The 23,148-nt window shown below is 31.7% G+C and overlaps 3 protein-coding genes across 5 annotated transcripts; all 3 read left to right on the top strand.

The window, feature by feature from the left end:
- Positions 1-4,420: 4,420 nt before the first annotated feature.
- Positions 4,421-8,388, top strand: LOC113846682 (ribonuclease P protein subunit p25-like protein). Its single transcript, XM_027475206.1, has 9 exons — positions 4,421-4,539; positions 4,690-4,812; positions 5,519-5,599; positions 5,702-5,790; positions 5,901-5,975; positions 6,518-6,579; positions 6,656-6,715; positions 7,082-7,264; positions 7,912-8,388. Exons 2-9 carry the CDS (start codon positions 4,690-4,692, stop codon positions 7,989-7,991), a joined length of 753 nt encoding a protein of 250 aa, XP_027331007.1. The 5' UTR covers positions 4,421-4,539; the 3' UTR covers positions 7,992-8,388.
- An 8,144-nt stretch (positions 8,389-16,532) lies between these two features.
- LOC113847040 (probable 26S proteasome non-ATPase regulatory subunit 3) lies at positions 16,533-20,261 on the top strand. 2 transcript variants are annotated; one of them, XM_027475879.1, is made up of 8 exons: positions 16,533-16,759; positions 16,848-17,044; positions 17,477-17,614; positions 17,708-17,844; positions 17,970-18,024; positions 18,100-18,210; positions 18,417-18,656; positions 19,436-20,259. In XM_027475879.1, exons 1-8 carry the CDS (start codon positions 16,681-16,683, stop codon positions 19,946-19,948), a joined length of 1,470 nt encoding a protein of 489 aa, XP_027331680.1. In that variant the 5' UTR covers positions 16,533-16,680; the 3' UTR covers positions 19,949-20,259. The 2 variants fall into 2 exon arrangements, with proteins under 2 accessions (XP_027331680.1, XP_027331681.1); XM_027475880.1 differs by lacking the exon at positions 16,533-16,759 and having other exon boundaries at positions 16,988-17,016; positions 19,436-20,261.
- Positions 20,262-21,292: 1,031 nt separating this feature from the next.
- On the top strand, positions 21,293-22,302 carry LOC113845855 (expansin-A11-like). 2 transcript variants are annotated; one of them, XM_027473503.1, is made up of 3 exons: positions 21,293-21,410; positions 21,536-21,857; positions 21,996-22,302. In XM_027473503.1, exons 1-3 carry the CDS (start codon positions 21,293-21,295, stop codon positions 22,300-22,302), a joined length of 747 nt encoding a protein of 248 aa, XP_027329304.1. The 2 variants fall into 2 exon arrangements, with proteins under 2 accessions (XP_027329304.1, XP_027329303.1); XM_027473502.1 differs by having other exon boundaries at positions 21,293-21,431.
- The last annotated feature ends 846 nt before the right edge of the window (positions 22,303-23,148 follow it).

The raw sequence follows: 23,148 nt of genomic DNA, 5'->3' as shown, positions 1-23,148 counted from the left end.
CATATCTAAATCAATAATTTCACAGAATAAACTCTCAATTCAGATTCACAAATTTTTCCCAATTTTTTCCTCTCATGAACCATAATCAGAAATTGTGAAATCAGAGGAAGAATTACCTGGAATTGAAGTGTAGAAAATGTGTAATCCTACCCGCAAATGAGTGAATTGTAATTAATCAGCAAGTACAAGGACAATGATGAATAACGAAAACTATTTCAGAGGTAGGATTTTAAGAAAATTTGAGTTCTTAGGATTTTGGGTGCTTTGCGTTTTCACTTTAAACATTTTAAATAGCTACGCGGAGCATGTGAGCACTTTATATGAAAGATGTGAACATGCTGGAGTAGTTTAATGAATTAAAGTTTGTGCATGTTCACTTTAGATGAATGGAGTTAACACTTAAAAATCGTTTATGAGTGGTGCAGTGCGTGTGTCAACTTCAAATGGACATATGTTTATGCAAGAGATGTTTTTGTTGAATGCTTCTCAATGATAAATCTTGAGTCTTTGGCCATTAACTTTGAATTCTCTTCCTGTGATCTTCAATTAAAATTGCACCAAAAGGAGATACATTATTCACTAGAAAAGGTCCTGACCATCTTGATTTGAGCTTCCCTAGAAATAGTTTCAATCTTGAATTGAACAATACAACTAGTTGTCCTGGTTTAAGTTCTTTTTGCAGAATAAATTTATCATGAATTCATTTTAGTTTTCTCTTTATACAGTCTTGCATTTTAATAGGTAGTTTGCCTAAATTCCTCTAATTCATGCAGTTGAAGTACTCTCTTTTCTCCAGCACCGGTCAAGTCAAAATTTAACCACTCGGTAGCCCAATAAGCCTTGTGCTCTAACTTAACAGGCGGGTGACATGCCTTTTCAAACACTAATTGGTATGAAGACATACCAATTTGTGTTTTGAATGCAGTTTGTAGGCCCATAAAGAATCATTCAATTTCCTTAACCAGTCCTTTCTTGAATTATTGACCACTTTTTCTAAAATTTGCTTTATTTCTCTGTTTGAAATCTCAATAAGCTCACTTGTTTGAGGCTGATAGGGAATTGTCACCCTATGTTTCACTCCATATTTTGCTAAAACAGATTCAAAGTACTTGTTACAAAAATGTGCACCTCCATCACATATCAGAATTCTTGGTATACTAAATCTAGCAAATATGTTCTTCTTTATGAAAGAAATCACCACCTTGGCTTCATTAGTTCTGGTTGGAATGACTTCCACACATTTAGAAACATAATCCACTGCCACAATGATATATTCATAGGAAAAGACATGGGAAAAGGTCCCATAAAATCTATTCCCCATACATCAAATAACTCTACTTCTAAAATGTTTATCAAAGGCAGCTCATGCCTTCTAGTTATGTTGCCTGTCCTTTGACACTTATCACAACTCTCCACATAAGTTTTTGCATCCTCAAAGAGTGTAGGCAAAAAAAAGTCTATTTGTAAGACCTTGACAACAGTTCTTGAGCTTCCACGATGACCTCTATATTTTGAATTATGGTAATGCCACAAGATATCAGCCTGTTCATGTTGTGGAATGTATCTTCTCAGCAGACTATCTACTCTCACTTTAAAAATATCGATATTCCCAAATGTAGAACTTGCTATCATTTAAAAAAAAAAATTCTTTGCTGTCAATTTATCTTTCTTGGGATGCGTATAACTCTGTTATACTTAATTAGTTTTTTAAAAATTAATTTATTTATAATGTTAATTAAAAATATTAATTTTATTAAGTTATCAAACAATATAGAATAATTTAATATTTTAGAAAAACTCAATTCTATATTTTTTTATTAATAATTAAATTTATAAATTAAAAATATATATTACATTATTATTAGTTTTTATTTATAATATTTTGTATACTAATTTTATTTATATAAAAAATCAACATATTTTTATTTTTAAGTATTAACATATAATTTTCTATATATTTATATTAAAATTATAATTTTAAAATTTCATACATTAATTAAATAAATATATTTTTTATTTTTATTTTAACTTAATTACTGTATTTTTTGCTTTTATTTAAATTATTATTATTATTAGTCTGATGATTTAATTTTAAAAAAAATATTATATTATCTTTTAATAGTTACATAATAAAACTTTTATTAGCAATTTTAAATTATAATTATAAATAAAAGATGAATCATATAAATCTAGTTGAACATATATATACAAATGCATAAGCAAAAAAATTATGAAATATTTTATTTAAATTTTGTAATTTATATTAAAAAAATTTATATTAAAAAAATTTATATTATGATTATTCATTTTTAAATTTTATAATGACAAATAGTTTTCTAAAATCATAAAACAATTTTAAAAATAAAATTTTTGATAAAATTTTGGTGCTATTTAAAATTAATTTTTTAATTTTATCATAAATAATTTTTTAGTTTATTAAATATTATAAATTAATTTAATTAATTCTAAAAAATACTAAATTATACATATTTTATTTTTAGAGTACTGTCCAAATACATATGATATATTTTTAAAACAAATTTAGTTATATAACGATAAAAAATAATATATTTTAATTTACAGATATTATCATATAATTTTTTATGTATTTATACTAAAATTATTATTATTATCATTATTATTATTATTATTTTAATAAAATTATGACAACAATAAAAAATTATTTTCTTTATCTATATTTTACAGAATTAACATATTTTTTTAATCTAGTTTTTTAAATTTATTTACTTTTATTTATTAATAAATAATTAAAACTAAAGAATATAAAATATATTATATTATTATTTATTTATTATATGTCATATTTTTATAAATTAATTTATTCTTCATAATTTTAAAAAATAGTATACTTTTTAGATAGTAAATGTAATATTTGTTAACATTATTATTAAATTTTTTAATTAATTTCAGAAATTTTTTCATGTAATAATATTAATATCTAGGTCTGTTGATATTTATTTATTTTTTTTAAAAAATTATTATAATTATTATTGTATGATACTTATTTATTATAATTTATCTTAAAAATAATTACTGGTATATATAAAAAATTAAAAATGTACTTATTTATTTATTAATATTTTTAAGATATAATATTTTATTAGTTCTATTATTATTAATTGATAAATAATTATTTAAAATTATTTTATATTATAAAATTAATTTAATTTTTTATTTTAATTAAAAATTCATGCAATGCCTGTGCATATTTATTAGTAATAATGTATTTGTGACAATTTTTTAGATCGGTAAAAAATAATCGCAAAGAATAAAGTTTTATTGTTTAACATAAAGTTAATTTTAAAAGTAATAAATAAAAATAATTAATTAAGGATATTTATATAAAAAAAAATTAGAAGTTCAGTAGTTTTTGTTATAGTCTTACAAAATAATAATTATTTTTTAGTTTTTTGGATAAAGCTAGATATCATATGTCAAAATACCATACTATATAGGAAGGGTGGCACTTTAGAACTAAAGTAATTTTTTTTTCATTATTTGAAAAATTCACAACTGAAATTTAATAATCACATAATAGATTAATATTACTTACTTATTAAACAATATGTTAAAACTATTTAAATAAACTTATTTAAATAATCAAAATATCATTACCATTTACTTAATATTAATTTTGTCTCCATCTAATATTTATTATACAAAATAATATATGAAAATAATGTTAAAGTTGGTTTTAAAATAATATTTTCCATGATTTTTATTTTTAAATATTTTACTTCTTTTATAAAAAATTAGAAAATAAAACTAATATGTGATATTAAATTATTATTATTGTTATTATCTTTAATTATCATAACGTGTTTATTTCATTTAAATTTTTATCAGACTTTCATCTTTTTCTTTTATTTCTTATTTTTAATTATTTTATGAAGAGATATACTTTTCTGCATTATTATTTTACTATAGCTATGAGATATATATGTACATAATTAAGTTTATATTATGTATTTCTTTGACAATAAACTTATCCTTTAATCGTTGATAATCTATAACTTATTTTAGTGTTAAAGATTAAATTACAAATAAGTTATAATGGATCAACATTTAACAATAATTATCATTCTGCACTCTAATGTCTTGATTATTTACTAATCTTAAACTCAATCTATTAACAACAACAATTTAGTAATTCACCTAAAAGCTACCGCATTTTTTGTACTAAGAAAGATTTTGGTTTGAAACGAGATTTTTTGAATTATTGAGCGAAATCTGAGAAAAGAAATATCGATAAAATGAGAGGGGTGATAGGCCAAGGAAAGACTGGGCCGAGCCCAGGCCCAGTGAGTGGGGAGTTTGGGTATGAGGTGTTGAGAGGAGAGTGGACTGGGAAAAGGAGTTGGTTAGGGTAGTTTGGAGAGGAGAGGGTGTCGGGTGTTAGGGGGTATATAAAGTGAAACACATCGCAGCAATGGGGTTAGGGCGCAATAGAAAATACAAGCCGTAGAAGAGGGCTCGCTCTTTGTGTTCGGAAAGGAAACTCTATCCTTTGCAATCGCTGTAAGTCTCAGATCAAATCTTCTCCTACTTCCTTAACTCTTCTCTTCCAAGCTCTCCTTCTTTTTTCTTTTTTCCTCTTCCAGTTAATTTTATTCGGTTCTGTGGCTACGTTTCTGCTTACACGGTGTTGTGGTGTGTTTGGTGGCTTAGATGGATCGGTACCAGAAGGTGGAGAAACCAAGAGCCGAAACTCCAATCGATGAAAACGAGATCCGGATTACTAGTCAGGGAAGGATGCGCAACTACATTACTTACGCCATGAGCTTGCTTCAGGTACTCTCTCTTTTTCTTTTAAGCCAAATTTGGGGTGAGGTTTTATGAAGACTTACTGAGCTGGGAGACTTTGAATGCCTTTGTTTTAACTCGAGTGCTGTGGTTATTAATTATTATATTATGCTTGAACTCTTAAACTCTGAACATGACCAACACCCCGACCTCTTTTTTTTTTTTTTCCTTTTTGTTCTTCCTCTTTGCATTTGGTTATGTGAAATTTTGCATGTTTTGGATTTTGGAGGGAATGGGGAGGGACGAGAGTGTGGTAGGTGGCATACCTTACCCTACTTTGGTTGTACTTTTTTTCCTTTTAAATAAAGAACAAAGGTAACTAATAAACTTATTATCACAAAGATACCAATAATAATTGATGTTTAAGATAAGGTTCTTGAAATATAATTTAAAGCATGTGAGTTGTGAGAGGTCCTTTCTTCCTTTCCCCATCTCTCCCCTTTTTCAATTGTTTGGATTGAAGGGGGGAGGGGTTGTTTTTCACTCCTGCTCTTTCCACCATGAAATTCCCAAACTAGGGGAGCAGTGTATCTTCCGTTACTGTCTGTCTTTAGCCTTTACTGGGTGCTTTGAGAAAAGTGAAGCAGTGAGAAGTTTGTCTCAAGAGTTTTTATTTCCTGAATTTTGAAGATATAGATTCTCAATTTTCAGTGCTAATCTGTAAGCTCATGCAATCTTGCTTGCTTCTTCACAGGAAAAAGGTTCTAATGAAATTGTTTTCAAAGCAATGGGGAGAGCTATCAACAAAACCGTAACAATTGTGGAGTTGATCAAGGTTCGTTTGCTTCTATGATTAGCTGAGCTGACAACATAATCTTGGTATCATGTTTCATTCTGATGAGGATTTTACTTTGTGTATTTCTTGGAGTTAATGCAGAGGAGAATAGTGGGTCTCCACCAGATTACAGCTATTGGATCCACTGACATCACTGATACTTGGGAGCCACTAGAGGAAGGCCTCCTTCCGTAAGAGCAGTTTCTGAATAATATTATTTTAAACCTGAATGGCTTAAGTGCTTAACATTTCAATCAGTGGATGCTAGTGCTTAGGCTTTACACTTTATTTTTTCTTGTAGTTTGGAAACAACAAGGCATGTGTCAATGATAACAATAACCCTTTCCAAGAAGGAACTTGATACATCATCTGTGGGGTAAGCTGGCTTTCTTTCTGATGCAATCACGCAATATTAATAATATCTGACTCACAAGGTGGAGTTAGGGTGGATATATGCTGAACAATTTCTTAGTGGTGCTTTCTATGATGGTTCCTAGTTTTGTTTCTCAGACATATGCTGCATGCAGGGTGGTTTCATCCATTAAAATGAATATTCAAAGTACTGCTTTCAGTAAACTGAAATAAGTTGTCTTTTAATCATAAAGCACTTTTTTTGTTGGAAATAATCTGAAACAAATGGGTCTATAATTACTCTTTTATAGAAAATATGCATTTTGTATTATTTCAAATTGGATACTGATGTGAAAACCGTAAATAATTATGTCATGATTGTTGGAGATAGTGATGATAAAAGCTAAACTCAAGTAGAGAAAATAAAAGAAACTCTGGTATGGGGGATAAGAAATTAGAGAGTATCTGCACTTTCTGATTGTATACATTTCTTTAGCAGGTTTCAAGATTTTACGTATTAATTAAAAAGTGAATCTTATGAAATCTTTAATTTCTTGTTTCCTTTAGGTATCAACCACCATTACCAGCTGATCAGGTGAAGGCTTCTGCAGATTTTGATTATGAAGGAGGTGGGTACACTTAACACTTGATCTGTTTTCACTCCCCTCAATTATTTATATCTGTTTTAACCTTTCTGTTCTGCAGAGGGTTCACCCAATGGCCGTGTTCGGGGCCGTGGCGGCCGAGGCAGGGGAAGGGCCAGAGGTACGTGTGTTGTGTGCATTCTTTTGTTCCTATGAACATGTTTATTAGGTGTTTGTTGTCTCCAGGGTAGATTATCTGTGATTGACGGAGTTGTTTTACCTAGTCCAGTATGTATTTTCTCATCATTACGTTGCAATTCTATTGAAGCTATTGCCTTAGATGTTATGGGTCATGTTTGAGAATTTTAGATTTATGATCTTTTTTAATAGGGGATACTTAACAATGTCAACAAGCCATTTGTCATGTTAAACATTGACAAATCATCTTTTAAAATAAAAAATCTTGTTAGTAGGTTTTCTAAACCCTAATGAAGGGTTGAAGAATGAATGTGCTAGTTTTTGACATGGTTGATGTATTTTATTTCAGGGAATGGTTTTATTTCAGCTGATTATGAGGATGGAGGTTGGGATCGTAGTAGGGGAAGTGTTAGGGGCAGGGGTAGAGGAAGAGGACGTGGCTTTCGAGGTCGTGGAAGGGGTGGGTATAATGGGCCCCATGTTGATATGCAGCAAGATGGAGGATACAACCAAGATATACCTCAAGGCCGTGGTACTTGTTCCCTATTGCCTTTTTTCTATTCTATCGGTTAGATGCAAGTGTGTTGTCTACCAGTATTAGGCTATTCGCTTTTATCCTCTTCATATTCTGGAAGTGGTTAAGCTGGTTGTGTCTTATGGATCTTGGGCACTGTCTGGAATGGTTTCATATTACCTAAACCTTATCATCTATATTTTGCTTCACATACCACCCTTAAAGACTGATATATGTTCTTATTTTGAATTTAGCTTCATAGGGATGAGAGAAGTTGTCATTTTGTTACCTTGTGCAGTTGTGCCATTCACCATTTTGAGAATTTTCACCCAATACTTTATGCTTTGTTTAAGCTTGTTATTGGCTGCCTTTGTTGAACCTATGTCCGTGATATGTGCTATATATAATAATTTGCTTCCATTGTTTATGGATGAGTTGAAGTCGGGTATTTCTGATTGATTATGTGACAAATAGTCACAATGGAATAGTTACAGTAATGTAACCTCACGGGACCTTTGGGAAGTTTCTTTCTTTAAGTTGTTCGGTAGCTTATGTTTTTTTATCTTGAACTCAAAACAGGAACAAATGACGGATAAAAGAGGAATAGAAAATTTAGTTAGCTATTTTTAATTTTTTTAATAATTTTATATTAAATTTTGTTGTAGGTCGTGGCCGTGGCAGGGGTGGATATCGTGGAAGGGGTCGTGGCTTTAGATCCAATGGACCGATCCAGGCAGCCGCCTGAGGCAACCGGTGGGCCACCTGTAGTGCAGTGCACATGACTAGTGAAAGAATGCCATGTCTAATTTTATGTTTTCTTGTTAGCTTTATTTGTTCAATTTTCTTCATTTCCCCCTTCTTTTTTCCCTGGGGCCCTGAAGAACTGTAGGGCATTTTCTTACAGTTTATGTAGACGTAGTTTGAGACTGCTGCCGCCTAAGGCACCATTTATGTTTTAGACCTTGGTCAGATGCTTGAACAGTTGTACTTCTGTTTTGGCCCTGAATCTCATTCTTTAATTTTTATTTTCTAGAGTTGTGTTTAAGTCGATGCCTTTTCTCTTTCCTTCTCTGTGATCATCTTTTGTTTTTGTTTCTACGTAATGAAAAAAAAGACCATGCTCCAGGCGAATGCGTGGTAATGAAAAATATACCTGCGTTTTTCTCTGCACCGTGTTACCTGACTAAAGAAATTGCACTACGGATTCATGATAACATTTCCTTCTTTTTTCTTTAGCAGGGACAAAAGTCGGCACGGGCCACTTTCGTTGTAATAATCAAAATCAAAATTGTTATGTTATGTCCTTGAGAATGAGTATCACTAATATTCTTGTAACGATAAATTTGTTCGCATTATACATTTGGGTTTTATTAACCAAATTTTGGTAATATTTTTGAAAATGTAGATTTATTTTCTTTAAGTGTTTAAATTTGTTGATTTATATGTAAGTTGAGATTTATTAGATAATTTAGAAGTAACTATTTTGATTTAAAAGATATTATTGTGAAATAACTTTTTATGTAAGCTTGTAAATCAGATAAAACTTTGAAAAAATTAAAATCAAATTTTAAGTCTTATATAACCTAATCCGACTAATTTATATTCATGACTAAGAAAAGGCTTTCTTAAAATATATATACATAAATAATATTTTAAATTTTATTTATATATTTTTTAAATATGATATGTTAAAATAAAATAATATAATAAAGTATTTATTCATTTTATATTTGTATGAAAATTTATAAAGTTAATAATACTTGCTAAAAATCTTTATCAGTTGAATTGTTGAATTAACTAATCTTATATTCTTTAAAGATATTAAGCTATTCTTTAAAGAGTTATTAAGCTGTTTTAGTATTTAAAGTTAGTCAAAGAATTTTCTTAACTCATGTAATTTTTAATTTGACTTATTATAACAAATAACTCACTTATCATTATATTTTTTTAAAGAAAATGTTAACATCAATTGTATGGTTGAAGAGAATATTATTTTGTTCAAGTCAAATGGTTCCATTTTATTACAACTTCTTCATTTCCTTTTTTTATAAGATTTCACACATGCTTAATAAAGTCTTGTGTAAATTTTTAGGTCAAAATAAATTGATACTAAACCATTTAAATAACATGTACTCCTTATACTCTAAATTTATCCTTAATAAAATATTGATGTTTAGCAAAAAAAAAAATCAATCATATAATAAGCAAATAATAATAATAATAATAATTTATATTAGGGTTATAGCGTAAAAATTAATTCTCTCTATTTCGGTCTTTTGGAAAAGATTGAATTTCTTGTGCCGTTAGGGTTTCGAGAAAGACCCTTTCCTCAGCTATGTTGCTGAAGGTGGGTTCTTTCTTTATTGTGGCTGATTTCCAACTAGGAAATCTCGTTGGTGTTGCGATAAAGAGTCCTTGGATATGGATAAGCCTTATCACGTGATTTTGGAGGTTGAGGATGGTGTTGTTCAAGGCTCAGTAAAGCAAAAAGAGACGACTACAGAGGAGTATGCTAAAAGGAAAGTTTTGATTTCTCAAGATGTAGAGCATTTGGAGGAAGGTTCACAGAAAAAATCAGATCTAAGGTTTCTACAGGGAGTGGATATGACTGAAAGAAGTTACAAAAAGGCCAAGGTAGTAGTTCTCGATAACAAGGAACAATCCCAAATCATGATAGATCTTGAAGAAAAGCAAGGCGTTATGTCTCAAGTGTTATCTACTCTTAAGACATCTATGTGTGACGATGTTATTTCTTATAAAGATAGACTATTAGGGTCAAATAATATGGATTACATGTTTAATCATAATGAAATAATTTCTTCTGTTATGGATGATTTTAATTTGTCTACTGATTATGATGATCCTCCTCCTGTTATGAATGATAATGTTTGTCTTTGTCCTAATCTTGAAGTATCTTTAGAGGACTATGAATTATGGTGTTTACCTTGGAAATCTACCTTGATAGTAAAGTTGTTAGGAAAAAATGTTAGTTTTAAATACCTAGAACAAAAAATAAAGAACTTATAGGAGAAGAATGGGGAAGTTCAAGTTTTAGATCTTAACAATGAATTCTTCTTAGTTCGCTTCTCAGAGATGGATGACTATAGGATAGCTTTATTTGATGGACTATGGTTAGTGTTAGACCATTTGCTTGTCCAAAGGTGGAGACCCTTTTTTAGATCTAGGGATCACTCTTTTAGGAAAGTTGATTTTGGCTGAGGATCCTAGACCTTCATATCGAATTGTATAATGATAAGTTTCTTTGGCAGATTGGTTCTACATTAGGTACTATGCTTAAAATTGACTCTCATACAACTATCTAATCTAGGAATAAGTTTGCCAGAATATGTATTGAGATTGATCTCCGGAAGAAACTTATACCTTCTTTTCAAGTATTAGGGCAAAAGTTCAATGTTGAGTATGAGGGTTTGCATTTGATATGTTTTTCCTGCAAAAAATATGGTCATAGGAATGCTAATTGTCCTGAAAGTATGATGTATGAAGATATGGAGCCTATTATGGGACTCAATTCAGAAAATAATCAGAAAGATGTTATTGATAATTTGGAGGAAAAATCCAATTCCAAGGAAGTAAATGAGAAAGTTGAGGCTCTTGACAAGGGGGAGGACCAACAAAGGTTTGGTCCTTGGATGGTAGTTAAGCGACCTCAAAGGAGTAAGGTAGGGCAGAATAGGTCTCAAATAAGTGTAATTAATGGTCTATCCAATATTGGAAAAGTTTTAGGATCCAGATTTGAGTCTCTTATTAATAATGAGATAAATGACTCATTAGAATTAAAGACGCACGCTTAGCAAATTAGTGCCCCAATTGAAATGTTTTCTTCTACCTCAGCTTTTCCTTACCAAAACCGTACTAGGTCAAACCTTAAGCAGGTTTTAAAAAATAAGAAATTGAGTAACCTTAAAGTCTTAAGAAAGCATAAGTTAGGTTCCAAAAAGTATACAAAATAATAAATTTGAGGCTCAAACCTTAAAAAATAGTTGTGACAAATCTCTTGTTTCTAATTCTATCTTGGAAGGAAATTTTAGTAGGGATAAAGAAGTTTTAATGTTCATGAAAAGGTTCGAAGATGATCTTAATAAGAAATATAAAGAAGGGGGATCCATCTAGGATATTTTATGTATGGGTAAGAATAAGAATCTTACTATACAAGAAGGTCATTATCCACTTCCTAATAAACCTCCTATTCTTGATTATGAGAGCACTATTGTAAATGATTGTTTCAAACGACAATATGTCTAATTTAGATAAATCTTTGAATTTGTATTGTGCTAATCCTGCACAAACAAACCAATCAGAATATTAACCAATTAATGCTATGTTTTGAAATTGTAGGGTTGCTGGGGGGAAAACTTTTTGCAGATTAGTAAATGACCTAGTGAAATTATACAACCTGGATTTTTTTTTCCCTTTTAGAAACTAGAGTTAGTAAGGATAGGGTTGATTATATTATTAAAAGAGTGAATTTAGATGGTTGTATTAAAGTGGACGCTTGTGGTTTTTTTTGGTGGTATTTGATGTTTTTGGAATCCTAATAAGTTAAATATTTATGTGGTTTCCACATCTAAATATTCTATTCATTTGAAAGTTAAGATAGGTGATAATTAGTATTGGTTGTTGTCAACTGTTTATAGAGTCCTCAAGACCACCTAAGATCGATATTATGGGATGAGTTGATTCAGTAATAATTTAAATATGCCTTGGTGTGTGGCTAGGGAGTTTAACTTTATTTTGTTTGATAACGAAAAGGGTTGAAGGAGGTCCTGTGAGGTATAATAAAATTGCTAAATTTGCAACCTGCCTTGATACTTGTGGCTTAGTCGATTTAGATTTTAAGGGTACTCCTTTTACTTGGTAGCGAGGAACCTTGAAAGAAAGATTAGACAGAATAGTAACTAATGTGTTATGGAGGGAAAGTTTTCCGTCCAGTTCTCTTATAAGCGTCGTGATTCCTAAGTCAGATCATGCCACACTATGGTTAAAAATCAGACCTCTTAATCAATCTAATAAGTGTGGCTCTTCCTTTAAATTCCTGGCCCCTTGGTTGCCTCATTCTGATTTTTTTAATCAAGTCAAAATGTCTTGGTCTAATAATTGTTCTTAGTCTCAGAATATTATTAAATTTAGGAATAACATTTTTGTTTGGAATAAATCTGTTTTTAGTAATATTTTTAACCGCAAAAGGCAAATTTTAAACAGAATTAATGGGATTGTTTGTATGTTGGCTAGTGTTGAGAATAAATATCTTTCTGGTCTTATGAATAATCTATGGTTGGAATATGAACAAATTCTTAATCAAGAAGAAATATATTGGTTCCATCAATATAAGTCTAAATGGATTAGGCTAAGGGATAGAAATACCTATTATTTTCATAAGGCTGCTATATATAGGAGAAACCATAATATGATTGAAGCTCTGAGGAACTATGATGGCAATTGGGAATTTAATCCTGAAATTATTAAGCAAATGGTAGTTTTTTTAAAAAAGCTTTATATGGGTTCCAGTTATATTCCTTGTAATCTCTCTAGTGTTAATTCTTTTCCCCCCATTAAAGCTAGTGATATAGATAGGCTGAATAGTTCTGTAAAAGTTGAAGAAGTTAAGATTTCTTTATTTAGTATTGGAAATTTTAAATCCCCTAGATTTGATGGTTTACATGTTGTGTTTTTTAAATTTGAATGGAATATTCTTCATCCTTATATTTTCAAATTTGTGCAAGATGTGTTTCAGCAACCCAATCTCATAGAAACAGTAAATCAAACTGTTATTACCTTAATCTCTAAGGTTGATCATCCTGAATTTGTCCACTAGTTTAAACCTATTTCTCTTATTTAATTATAAAGTAGTTACAAAAATTTTGGCAAATAGAATTAAAGGATGTTTATCTTATTTAATTTCTAAAAATCAGAGAAGTTTTATTGTTGGAAGGCAAGGGATTGATAATGTTGTCATCTTACAAGAAGTTGTTCATTCTTTTAATAATTTTAAGAGACAAGGAAATTTTATGATTTTGAAACTTGATTTGGAAAAGGCTTATGATAAACTAAATTGGAATTTTATTAAAGATACTTTATCGTTGGCTGGTTTTGATAGTAAGATTATTGATCTTATTTACCATTACATTTCCTCCTTTTATATGTGTGTCAAGTGGAATGGTAATAAAACTGATACTTTTTTCCTTACTAGAGGAATTTGACAAGGAGATCCTTTATCTCCTTATTTGTTTGTGTTATGTATTGAAAGACTAGCCCATTGCATTAAGGATGAGGTAGAAGCTGAGAATTTAATACCTTTCTCTTTTAGTATAAATGGCCCTAAAATTTCTCACCTCTTTTTCGCATATGATATACTTTTATTGATCAAGCCATTAAAATCAATCAGGTTCTAGAGAAGTTTTGTTCTACTATTGGTCAGCGTGTTAATAGGATGAAATCTAACATTCTCTTCTCAAATAATATTGATAGGGTATTAGCTAATCAGATTAGTGATGCTTTAGACATAAAAAGAGTTACTGTTTTTTATTCCTATCTTAGTCTTCCCATTCTGCCTATTAGACCTAGCAATCGTTGTTATAATAATTTAATTGATAAAATCAAGAAGAAACTTTCTCTTTGTAAAGCTAAGTCTTTATTAATGGCTAAGAGAGTTACTTTAGCTCAAGTTAGTCTGATGACTATACCTGTTTATTATCTCCAAACTCATATAATTCATGTTACTGTTTGTAAAGAGATTAATAAACTGTGTAGGCAATTTATTTGGGGATCTATTCAGCAGAGGAAATATCATTTAATAAGTTGGTCCACCATTTGTGCTTCTAAAGAAGATGGAGGTTTGGGGTTTAGAGATATTCAAAATTTAAATACAACTTACTTAATGAAATTAGGTTGGAGATTTATTACTTCTTCTAATGATCTTTGGGCTCAAACTCTAATTGCTAAATATAGATTCCACGGAGATCTATTGTTGTGAATAAGAACAAAAAAATTTCAAGTACTTGGAAAGCTTTAGCTCATATTTAGCCTAAGTTCTATAGTTGTCTTGATTGGAAAATTAGGGATGGAATGTGTACAAGTTTTTGGATTGATAATTAGGTCCCTGGTTTTAGCAATCTTAAGGAGTTTACTATTTGTCCTATTCTAGAATTTGATTTTGATATTCCTATTTGCTTATTTGCATCTCCTGCAGGTTGGAATTTGGATAAATTTAATCATTTGTTGTCTCCTCATATTTGTCAAAGAATTGTCACCTTAAATCTCCCAATAAAGAGTTGGGAAATGATATTCCTATTTGGTCATAATTTATGGATGGTAAATTTTCTATTAAATTTGCTTATGTTTTATTATATAAGGATAGTCATCCTATTAATAATAATAATGATTGTTTCAAATTGGCTTGGAAATGGCCTGGGCAACCTAAGAATAATTTATTTCTTTGAAAAATTGCTCATGGTAAATTATTAACTAATGTAGAAAGAGTTCATAGAGGTGTTTCTGACTATTATCTTTGTCTTAGGTGCTTTGCTGCACCTAAAATGATTATGCATGTTTTACGGGACTATCCATATACTTTTGAGGTTTGAAACTTGTTGATTTCTAATACTGATTGGTATAAGTTTTTTAGTGTTGACTTGAGTAATTGGTTGATCGATAATCTATCTCAGCAAAAAGCTAATAATTTTAAGCATTGGAATGTGATTTTTGGTAATTTGCTTTGGAAAATTTGATCTTATAGGAATTCTTTCATTTTTAATAATACTTCTATTCCCCCCGGTTATTGATTGCTCAATCTATATCATTTGTTTCTTATTTAGTCCCTTCTTGCAGGGACTCTGACCATTTTTCTAAGCTAAAGGATTTTGCGCTTGTTAATTGGTCTCATCCTCCCAAAGGTTATGTTAAACTAAATGTTGATGGTTCTATATTTGCTAGTTCAGGTGTTGCTGCTTGTAGGGGTCTTATTCGGAGTCCTAATGGAGTTTTTCTGAAGGGCTTTATGTGCAAAGTGAGTTGTTGTTCTCCTTTGGATGCTAAATTATGAGCTGTTTTTTATGGTCTTCAATTTTTTAGAGCAAATGGTTACTTGAATGTAATTTTAGAGTCTGATTCTAGGGAAGCTCTCCAAATTATCAAGAATAACCATAGATATGTTGGTCAATATCCTTATTTAGTTCAGAGTATTCATACATTATTACAAGATTTACCTTTCATCCATTATTCTCATGTATATCGTGAAACTAACCATTGTGTGGATAAATTAGCCCGGTTGGCTCATGAAGGATACATTGACTATACGATCCTAGATATTGTCCATTTTTCTTTAGTTGACCATATTAGGCTAGATTATTTAGGTATTAACATTCCCAATCTTATAATTAGTTTCATCTTTAGGCGTTAAACCCTGTTTATTAGAAAAAATAATAAAAAATTATTAAAAATAAAAATATTTATTATATTTTTTTAACTTTAATATAATAATAATTTTTTTATAACAACTTTTTATTCATAAATATTTATACTCACTTGTATGAATGAAAATAGACTAACATAAATAGAAATTGGTCTTGATCTATCTAATAATTTTAAAATCTAAGTCTGACATATTGTTTGTTATGGACTTTTTATTAAGTGTTTGCTTTGTCTTGTTAGTCTTTTTAATTATACTTTGTACTAAAAAAGAGTTACATATGATATAATAAAAATAAGTACAAGCAAGAAGATGATAGATGAAATGAGATGAAAAAATAATAAACATAATTGAGAAGACATAAATATAAATAAACGTAATAGATATATAATATACACAAAAGACTTTAACAAATAATGCTTTTTTTTTTTCAAAAGAGTATATATTAGAGACACTCTTTAACTTTAACTATAAAAATTAAAATTTTTAATTTAAGATTTTATTTATTTTAAAATTTAATTTATTTAATATATTATTATAAATTTTATGAATTTTAAAAAGACTATTCTATTAAGTAGTTTTTTAAATTTAAGTCTTACTTATTTAATTAATTAAATTTTTAAAAAATTAAAATTAAACCTTTTAATTAAATAAGTTAAACTTTATAAAAGCTAAGTCTGTTAAGAAAGCCTGTTTAAATCTAATATACTGATAATTTATATTTATATTTTACACTTCAACATATTTTTAGCCATTTTTAATAATAAATTAAACTGTAAAAAAATAAATGCTAAAAGCAAGCTACCATTAGCTTTTTCTTTGAGAAGAAAAGCCTAAATAAGAAAAGTTTTCTGCGTTTTAACTTGGGAAGAAGAAGCTGCCAACTACTAATTGCTTCCTCTATCGTCTTCTCTAGTATTTTCCCTACCGAACCAGATTAGGGTTTGCTTAGTTTTGTTTTGCAACTTACAGATCGTAAAGCATTGTCAGTATCGTGTGTGTGTTGAATATGGGCGAAGACGTGGAGATGAAAGATCAACCAACGCCCTCGCACTTTGTCTCTTCAGCTCCTTGCTCTACATTGCACCGTAACTTTCTTCAGCCCTTTACTTTCAATCTCTGCAACATTCATTCCATTTTTACTTTATTTTTATTGAATTCGACCCTCACTCACAGATTTGAAGGAGATAGCATCCATCATTGAAAATGGTTCATACTCAAAGGAAGTTCGTAGAATTGCTCGTGCCCTGCGCCTCACTTTTTCATTGAGGCGTAAACTGACAGCACCGCTTCTCTCATCTTTTCTCGACTACGTTCTTTCTCCTTCTTCTGAAGCTCACACTAGGTTATCCTCTTATCTTCCTAATGGCAAGGTAAATATTTTGGTGTTTTCCTTTCACCGTTGTAATTGTAAATACGGTTCTTCTAAGTTGTGGACATATATCTTTTTATTAAAAATAATAAGATGTTACGTAATTTAATGCATTAATAAGATTGAATGCCCCAAATTTTAATAAAAACTTACTTTTTTTCTTTTTTTATTTTTTAACATGTGACACATGAACGCATGTAGAAAAACCGTTGTAAAAATTAGTTATTATCGAATAAGCGTTCTACTGCGTTGCCTTTATTCAACTTGTGATTGCCATTTCATTGTTTAGATACTCTGATCAATTATACATTTATGGTACAAATGTGAAGAATAGGAACTGTGCATGAGTGTAAAGTATTCTAAATTGTGTAGTTGTAATGTTTTAATGGACGTGATGGTCTTCGAGTTCTTAATTTTGTAACTGGCTGTGCAGGACGGTGATCAGGAGATGGAAGTAGACACTGCAGCATCTTCTATTCAAACTCCGACCAAGCACTTGTTGCCTGAGCTAGAAATATACTGTTACCTCCTCGTCCTGCTTTTTCTGATTGATCAGAAAAAGTACAATGAGGTTGGGTTCTGTATGCTTAGATTTTTTATCAGCTATGCCTATGCCTTTAGTCTACTGATTATATGCTCAAGTTGCTTTAATTTTTCATTTTAGGCCAAAGATTGTTCCTCGGCAAGCATTGTTCGGCTGAAGAGCCTGAATAGAAGAACTGTTGATGTTATTGCATCAAGATTGTACTTTTATTACTCGTATAGCTATGAGCTTACAGGGGATCTTGCTGAAATTCGGGGGTGAGTTAGGTTATTATCTATGCAGTTCGAAAATATATCAGGGGCAGGTGTTTATACTGTTAAGAGGGTTTACAGCTGATATTGGCATTTAACTAACTCCAAATGAAATGACATTTTCATTTCAGCAACCTACTTGCATTGCATCGGATTGCTACCCTGCGCCATGATGAGCTGGGTCAGGTTTGTTTCAAACTTACAGATTGATTTGTTTCGTAAGTGGCACATATCTTGTACTTACCTGGTGATATGATGCAGGAAACACTTCTTAATCTGTTACTTCGGAACTATCTACACTACAACCTGTATGATCAGGCAGAGAAGTTGAGGTCTAAGGCTCCACGTTTTGAGGCACATTCAAACCAGCAGGTATGGTGGTTTTTGTTCTAGGCATCAAAGGGATTTCTTTCCTATGGTGAATGCAATTTCCCCCTTCTATACCTGGCTTGACTACCTGTTTTGAGATGGCCTCGTGTTGAACCTTCTCAATGATTCTAAGATCTATTTGCTTAGCAAGTTCTTTTTTTTTTCTTTAACTTCATTTTGCTTGACATTCTTGTGTTTCTTTTTTTTAGTTCTGTCGTTATATTTTCTACCTTGGCAAAATCCGGACAATTCAGCTTGAGTATACCGATGCCAAAGAGTCTCTCCTTCAGGCTGCTCGGAAAGCTCCTGTTGCAGCACAGGGTTTTCGAATTCAATGTAACAAGTGGGCTGTGATAGTGCGTTTATTATTGGGAGAAATACCTGAGAGGACTGTCTTTATGCAAAGAGGAATGGAAAAATCTTTGAGGCCTTACTTTGAGCTTACTAATGTAAGTCCACATTATAAACCAGAATTAGCTATCTTGTGGTCCAGAATAAAAGTGAACTTCTAATTTTTTTATTTGATTACGTTTAGTTCTTACAGTTTCATCTTGTTAAGGAATGTGTCTTACACATTTGTTTTATGACAATTGGATCCTTGCAGTTTTTTATTATTCAACTAGGTTGCCGATGTCATCTTATATTAACTCTTTCAAAACGGTGATGTGGCAGATGACATGCCTGACACATGATTGGTCCAGTGCGGTTAAAATTTTTAACACAAGCACCCCACTTTTTTTTTTACTGCTAGTGGCACATCATTCCACCCTATGAGCTCTATCTCTTTCATGTTAATTTTTTAGTTATTGGATTTTAAAGCCCATTTTTACACTATATTGTTAGTGAAGTGATACACTGATCCATGTTTGATTTTAATAACGGTCACATTACAAAACAATGAGGCATAGTCTTCCAGTGCTTTTGAGAAGCACCTATGAAATGGTTTTGAAAGTTGTGGCAGTCAAAATAATAAAATATCTTCAATTTACTTTTGTTGAAATTCTGTGATAAAACACAATTTTATGTGTTGGTATGGACCGTTGTTCAATCTTTGATACTCTGTTGGAAGTTAATTTTTTGTGTTTTGAAATCATAATTTTCTGTTTTTCATGTGATATTGAGGCCTCTTCCAAATCCAATATAGATATTTTTTGTTAAGTCATAACCATAGTAATATTGTTTGTTGTGGTCCTTGGTGGTAGTGTTTGATTATGTTTTAGAATTACAGGCTGTACGGATTGGTGACTTGGAGCTGTTTAGAAATGTTGCAGAGAAGTTTGCTACCACTTTCAATAGAGATCGAACACATAATTTGATTGTTCGGCTGCGTCATAATGTCATCAGGACTGGTTTACTCAACATCAGCATATCATATTCACGCATCTCATTATTGGGTGTAGCTAAAAAGTTGAGGTTGAACTCTGCAAATCCTGTTGCTGATGCTGAGAGCATCGTAGCAAAGGCTATTCGTGATGGGGCAATTGATGCTTCATTGGATCATGCAAATCGGTGGATGGTGTCTAAGGAAACTGGAGATATTTACTCTACAAATGAGCCTCAGATGGCCTTTAATTCTCGGATTGCCTTTTGTCTTAACATGCACAATGAGGCCGTTCGAGCACTGCGATTTCCACCAAACACACACAAGGAAAAGGAAAGTGCTGAGAAGAGGAGAGAGAGGCAACAACAAGAGCAAGAACTGGCTAAGCATATCGCAGAGGAAGATGATGATGATTTCTGATAATGATTGTGCTCTTTTTACCTTACTTGTTGCTGTCGGGATCTCTTTTTTCCTGCATTTGCTCATATTTCTTCATTGGAAAACTTCCATTACCATTACCATATTGGAACGTGGGAGTTTTATTTTCTGCATAAACGGTGTCTGGGAGTCCTTTACCATATTTGAAATATTTACTGTTAGTTTCCTACCATGGTGATACCGATGTTTTGTTTCCTTGTTCGGAGAACTGTTTTAGGATTTGTAAAAAACTAATCAATTATTTAGGACCATGTCAGAGATTCAGTTCAAAAGTTTGACTATCGAAAAGTATTTACTCATTGACCAAAAACAGAAGGTATGTACTCTATGGGACTATAAACTAAATGGACCTGGCTTTTTAAACGTGAAAAGTGTATTAAAATGGAAAGTAAATGGTATCTAGTACTACTGTTGTAGGGTGAAAATTAAAACGAAGTACCCCATCTTAGAGAAGTAGAAGCCAAACTGTTTTAACATGATATTTTAATTATTTCACGTCTTGGACTTTCAAAAATAATATTTCACTTCTGGAAGTCCCATGGATAACTTCCTTTTCCCTCTTAGTTTGCTTGACGGTGCCGTAATAGCGTAGCATGGCTAGTTTAGCTTAGGCTTATAATAATTTATGAATACATGATAAACGAGAAAAATTGGATGCTCAATCTCCAGTTGGATAATTTATTTATTTTGGAAAATTTAGATGTCAATATCACATAATGTTCTCACATTGAATCAACGGTGATTACTTTAGAGTTGCTAGCTAACCGACAACTGACAATCTGTATAGCCAAAATGGGACATGTGGATGTAGCTCACAAAAAACGACACTGTCAGCCATTTCCATGTGACCATGTATGTTATGATCTACGCCGTTTGTTCCATTTCACAAAACTATTCTTGTCATTTTATCCGCAAAGAGTTACAAGCCAACAGATCCATATGACGAAACATGTAATCATTGGGATTTGAGATGAGTTAATATATATAAAAAATAGACGACCAAATGGGCTTGTGGGTTTTGATACATTCACGGCTCTTACGTTGGGACGGGCATGTGGGTGGGAAGGGAAGTGTACTGAAGAGAACGTGGGAATAATTGAATGAAGTTCAGAACTCTGCAGACTTGCACAGTTAAATTTAATGATAAATAATAAAAATTGTTTCTTGAGTTCTCTCATCTTGCAGGACCTCACATGTACCATAGTTGCCGTAGCGGGTCTAGTCCCTTATTTAAAGACATAGCTTCTATGCTTGGAAATGACAATAATTGCAAATACAAATTCTAGTCTTTTGGGGTCCTGGGCATACAGCATAAGCAAGAAGAAAATGGGCAAAGTGATGCTTGTTTTGGCCAGTCTCATTGGACTATGCTGTTTCACAATCAACACTTACGCCTTCTCACCTTCTGGATGGACCAATGCACATGCCACTTTTTATGGGGGAAGTGATGCCTCAGGCACTATGGGTAAGCCATTGTGTTATGGTTCAACCTTCTAACATTTAATTGCTATATTCTTTTTCCCCTCCCCTACTCTTCAAAGATTGAATTTTGCACACATACTTGTGTAGGGGGAGCTTGTGGGTATGGGAATCTGTATTCAACAGGATATGGGACTAGAACTGCTGCTCTGAGTACTGCCTTATTTAATGATGGAGCTTCCTGTGGACAGTGCTACAAAATCATATGTGATTACAAAACAGACCCCAGATGGTGTATTAAAGGAAGATCTGTAACCATAACTGCCACCAACTTTTGCCCTCCTAATTTCGCTCTTCCTAACAACAATGGAGGTTGGTGCAACCCACCTCTCATGCATTTTGATATGGCCCAACCCGCTTGGGAAAAGATTGGTATCTACAGAGGAGGGATTGTGCCAGTCTTGTTCCAAAGGTTTGTATTTCTTCTACTTAAGAACCTTAACTTGGTATAGTAAAAAATATTAGTATTACTGATCCTAATATTCTCCGCAATGGCAAAAACAAAACATGTTTGTTAGTTAATTTCTGTTACATGTTAATATCTTTTCAGGGTTCCATGCAAAAAGCACGGAGGGGTTAGGTTCACTGTGAATGGGAGAGACTACTTTGAACTTGTGTTGATCAGCAATGTGGCTGGGGCTGGATCCATTCAATCTGTGTCCATCAAAGGCTCAAAAACCGACTGGATGGCAATGTCAAGAAACTGGGGTGCTAATTGGCAATCCAATGCGTATTTGAATGGTCAATCTTTGTCCTTCAGGGTCACAACCTCTGATGGAGAAACAAGAGTTTTCCAAAATATAGTTCCAGCAAATTGGGCTTTTGGACAAACATTCTCAAGCCCGGTCCAGTTTTAAGCCCCCCACACAGACAGGGCTCTTGAGTTCTGGGTTCTGGTTTTTGGATTTTAGATTTTCCCATAAAACCAGAACGGCCGAGGCGTGCTTTTTATTTCACTGGAGCAGCCCGCCACCCCTTTTTCTGGTTTTGATTATTTGGTGGACCAAACCCATCTACTCCAAGCCCTTAATGAAGAAGCCTTAATACATAGCTTATTGCATAAATTGTTATCAATAATAATAACCACCATCATATCATAAGCAAGCTCAAGCATGTAGAAATCGAATAAGCATCTTTGAAGTTTATATTTATACTACAAATTGTTGTAATATGAATACTATAGCTGAATTGTAGCTCTATCCCGGGAGTTGATAAAATATTAATTCCCTAAATTTTTCAATGTAATGTTGTCACTGTTGTGTATTAATTGAATTCCATCGATCTTTGAAGCCAGGAAAAAAGAGAACAAAACCTGTTAGATGCAAGATGCTCTTACAGCTAGCAGAGAATCTACGCATTTTTTTTTGTTTGATTAAAACACATGACATGAGTTTATAAAAGTGAGACACACGACATTAGCTGGCATTGTTGCAACTAATGTCTCACACATAAACCGTATCGGGACAATGACACATGTTTACCCTTTCAGATCAACTGAAACTTGTTAACTGCATCAACTTCAGCGAAGATGTTACGTAGCAATATCTCACATGAATTCAAGTGACAGTTGTCTGTCTCTACCTTCATGGAAATTTCTATAATTTTTCAGAAAGCTTAAATTACTTATAAGTATATAAGCTCTCTTCTATATTGGAGATAAAACCGCATCACTAATGTCATAATGTGCCTTCTACACGTCAATT

This window comes from Abrus precatorius, unplaced genomic scaffold (assembly GCF_003935025.1).
Source record: "Abrus precatorius isolate BTA unplaced genomic scaffold, Abrus_2018 Scaffold8, whole genome shotgun sequence".
In the NCBI taxonomy this organism is placed as follows: Eukaryota; Viridiplantae; Streptophyta; class Magnoliopsida; order Fabales; family Fabaceae; genus Abrus; species Abrus precatorius.
Note: the sequence above shows the minus strand (reverse complement) of the source record. Positions and strands in the feature narration are given on the sequence as shown.

What these genes read in the sequence shown, in the direction of transcription:
- LOC113846682 (XM_027475206.1), top strand. Translation starts at nt 4,690, where the DNA reads ATGGATCGGTACCAGAAGGTGGAGAAACCAAGAGCCGAAACTCCAATC. An exon ending in AGATTTTGATTATGAAGGAG is followed by an intron (nt 6,580 to 6,655) that starts GTGGGTACACTT and finishes TCTGTTCTGCAG; the next exon opens with AGGGTTCACCCAATGGCCGT. An exon ending in AGGCAGGGGAAGGGCCAGAG is followed by an intron (nt 6,716 to 7,081) that starts GTACGTGTGTTG and finishes ATTTTATTTCAG; the next exon opens with GGAATGGTTTTATTTCAGCT.
- LOC113847040 (XM_027475879.1), top strand. Translation starts at nt 16,681, where the DNA reads ATGGGCGAAGACGTGGAGATGAAAGATCAACCAACGCCCTCGCACTTT. An exon ending in TCCTTGCTCTACATTGCACC is followed by an intron (nt 16,760 to 16,847) that starts GTAACTTTCTTC and finishes CCTCACTCACAG; the next exon opens with ATTTGAAGGAGATAGCATCC. An exon ending in GATCTTGCTGAAATTCGGGG is followed by an intron (nt 17,845 to 17,969) that starts GTGAGTTAGGTT and finishes TTTTCATTTCAG; the next exon opens with CAACCTACTTGCATTGCATC.
- LOC113845855 (XM_027473502.1), top strand. Translation starts at nt 21,293, where the DNA reads ATGGGCAAAGTGATGCTTGTTTTGGCCAGTCTCATTGGACTATGCTGT. An exon ending in TGATGCCTCAGGCACTATGG is followed by an intron (nt 21,432 to 21,535) that starts GTAAGCCATTGT and finishes ATACTTGTGTAG; the next exon opens with GGGGAGCTTGTGGGTATGGG. An exon ending in GTGCCAGTCTTGTTCCAAAG is followed by an intron (nt 21,858 to 21,995) that starts GTTTGTATTTCT and finishes ATATCTTTTCAG; the next exon opens with GGTTCCATGCAAAAAGCACG.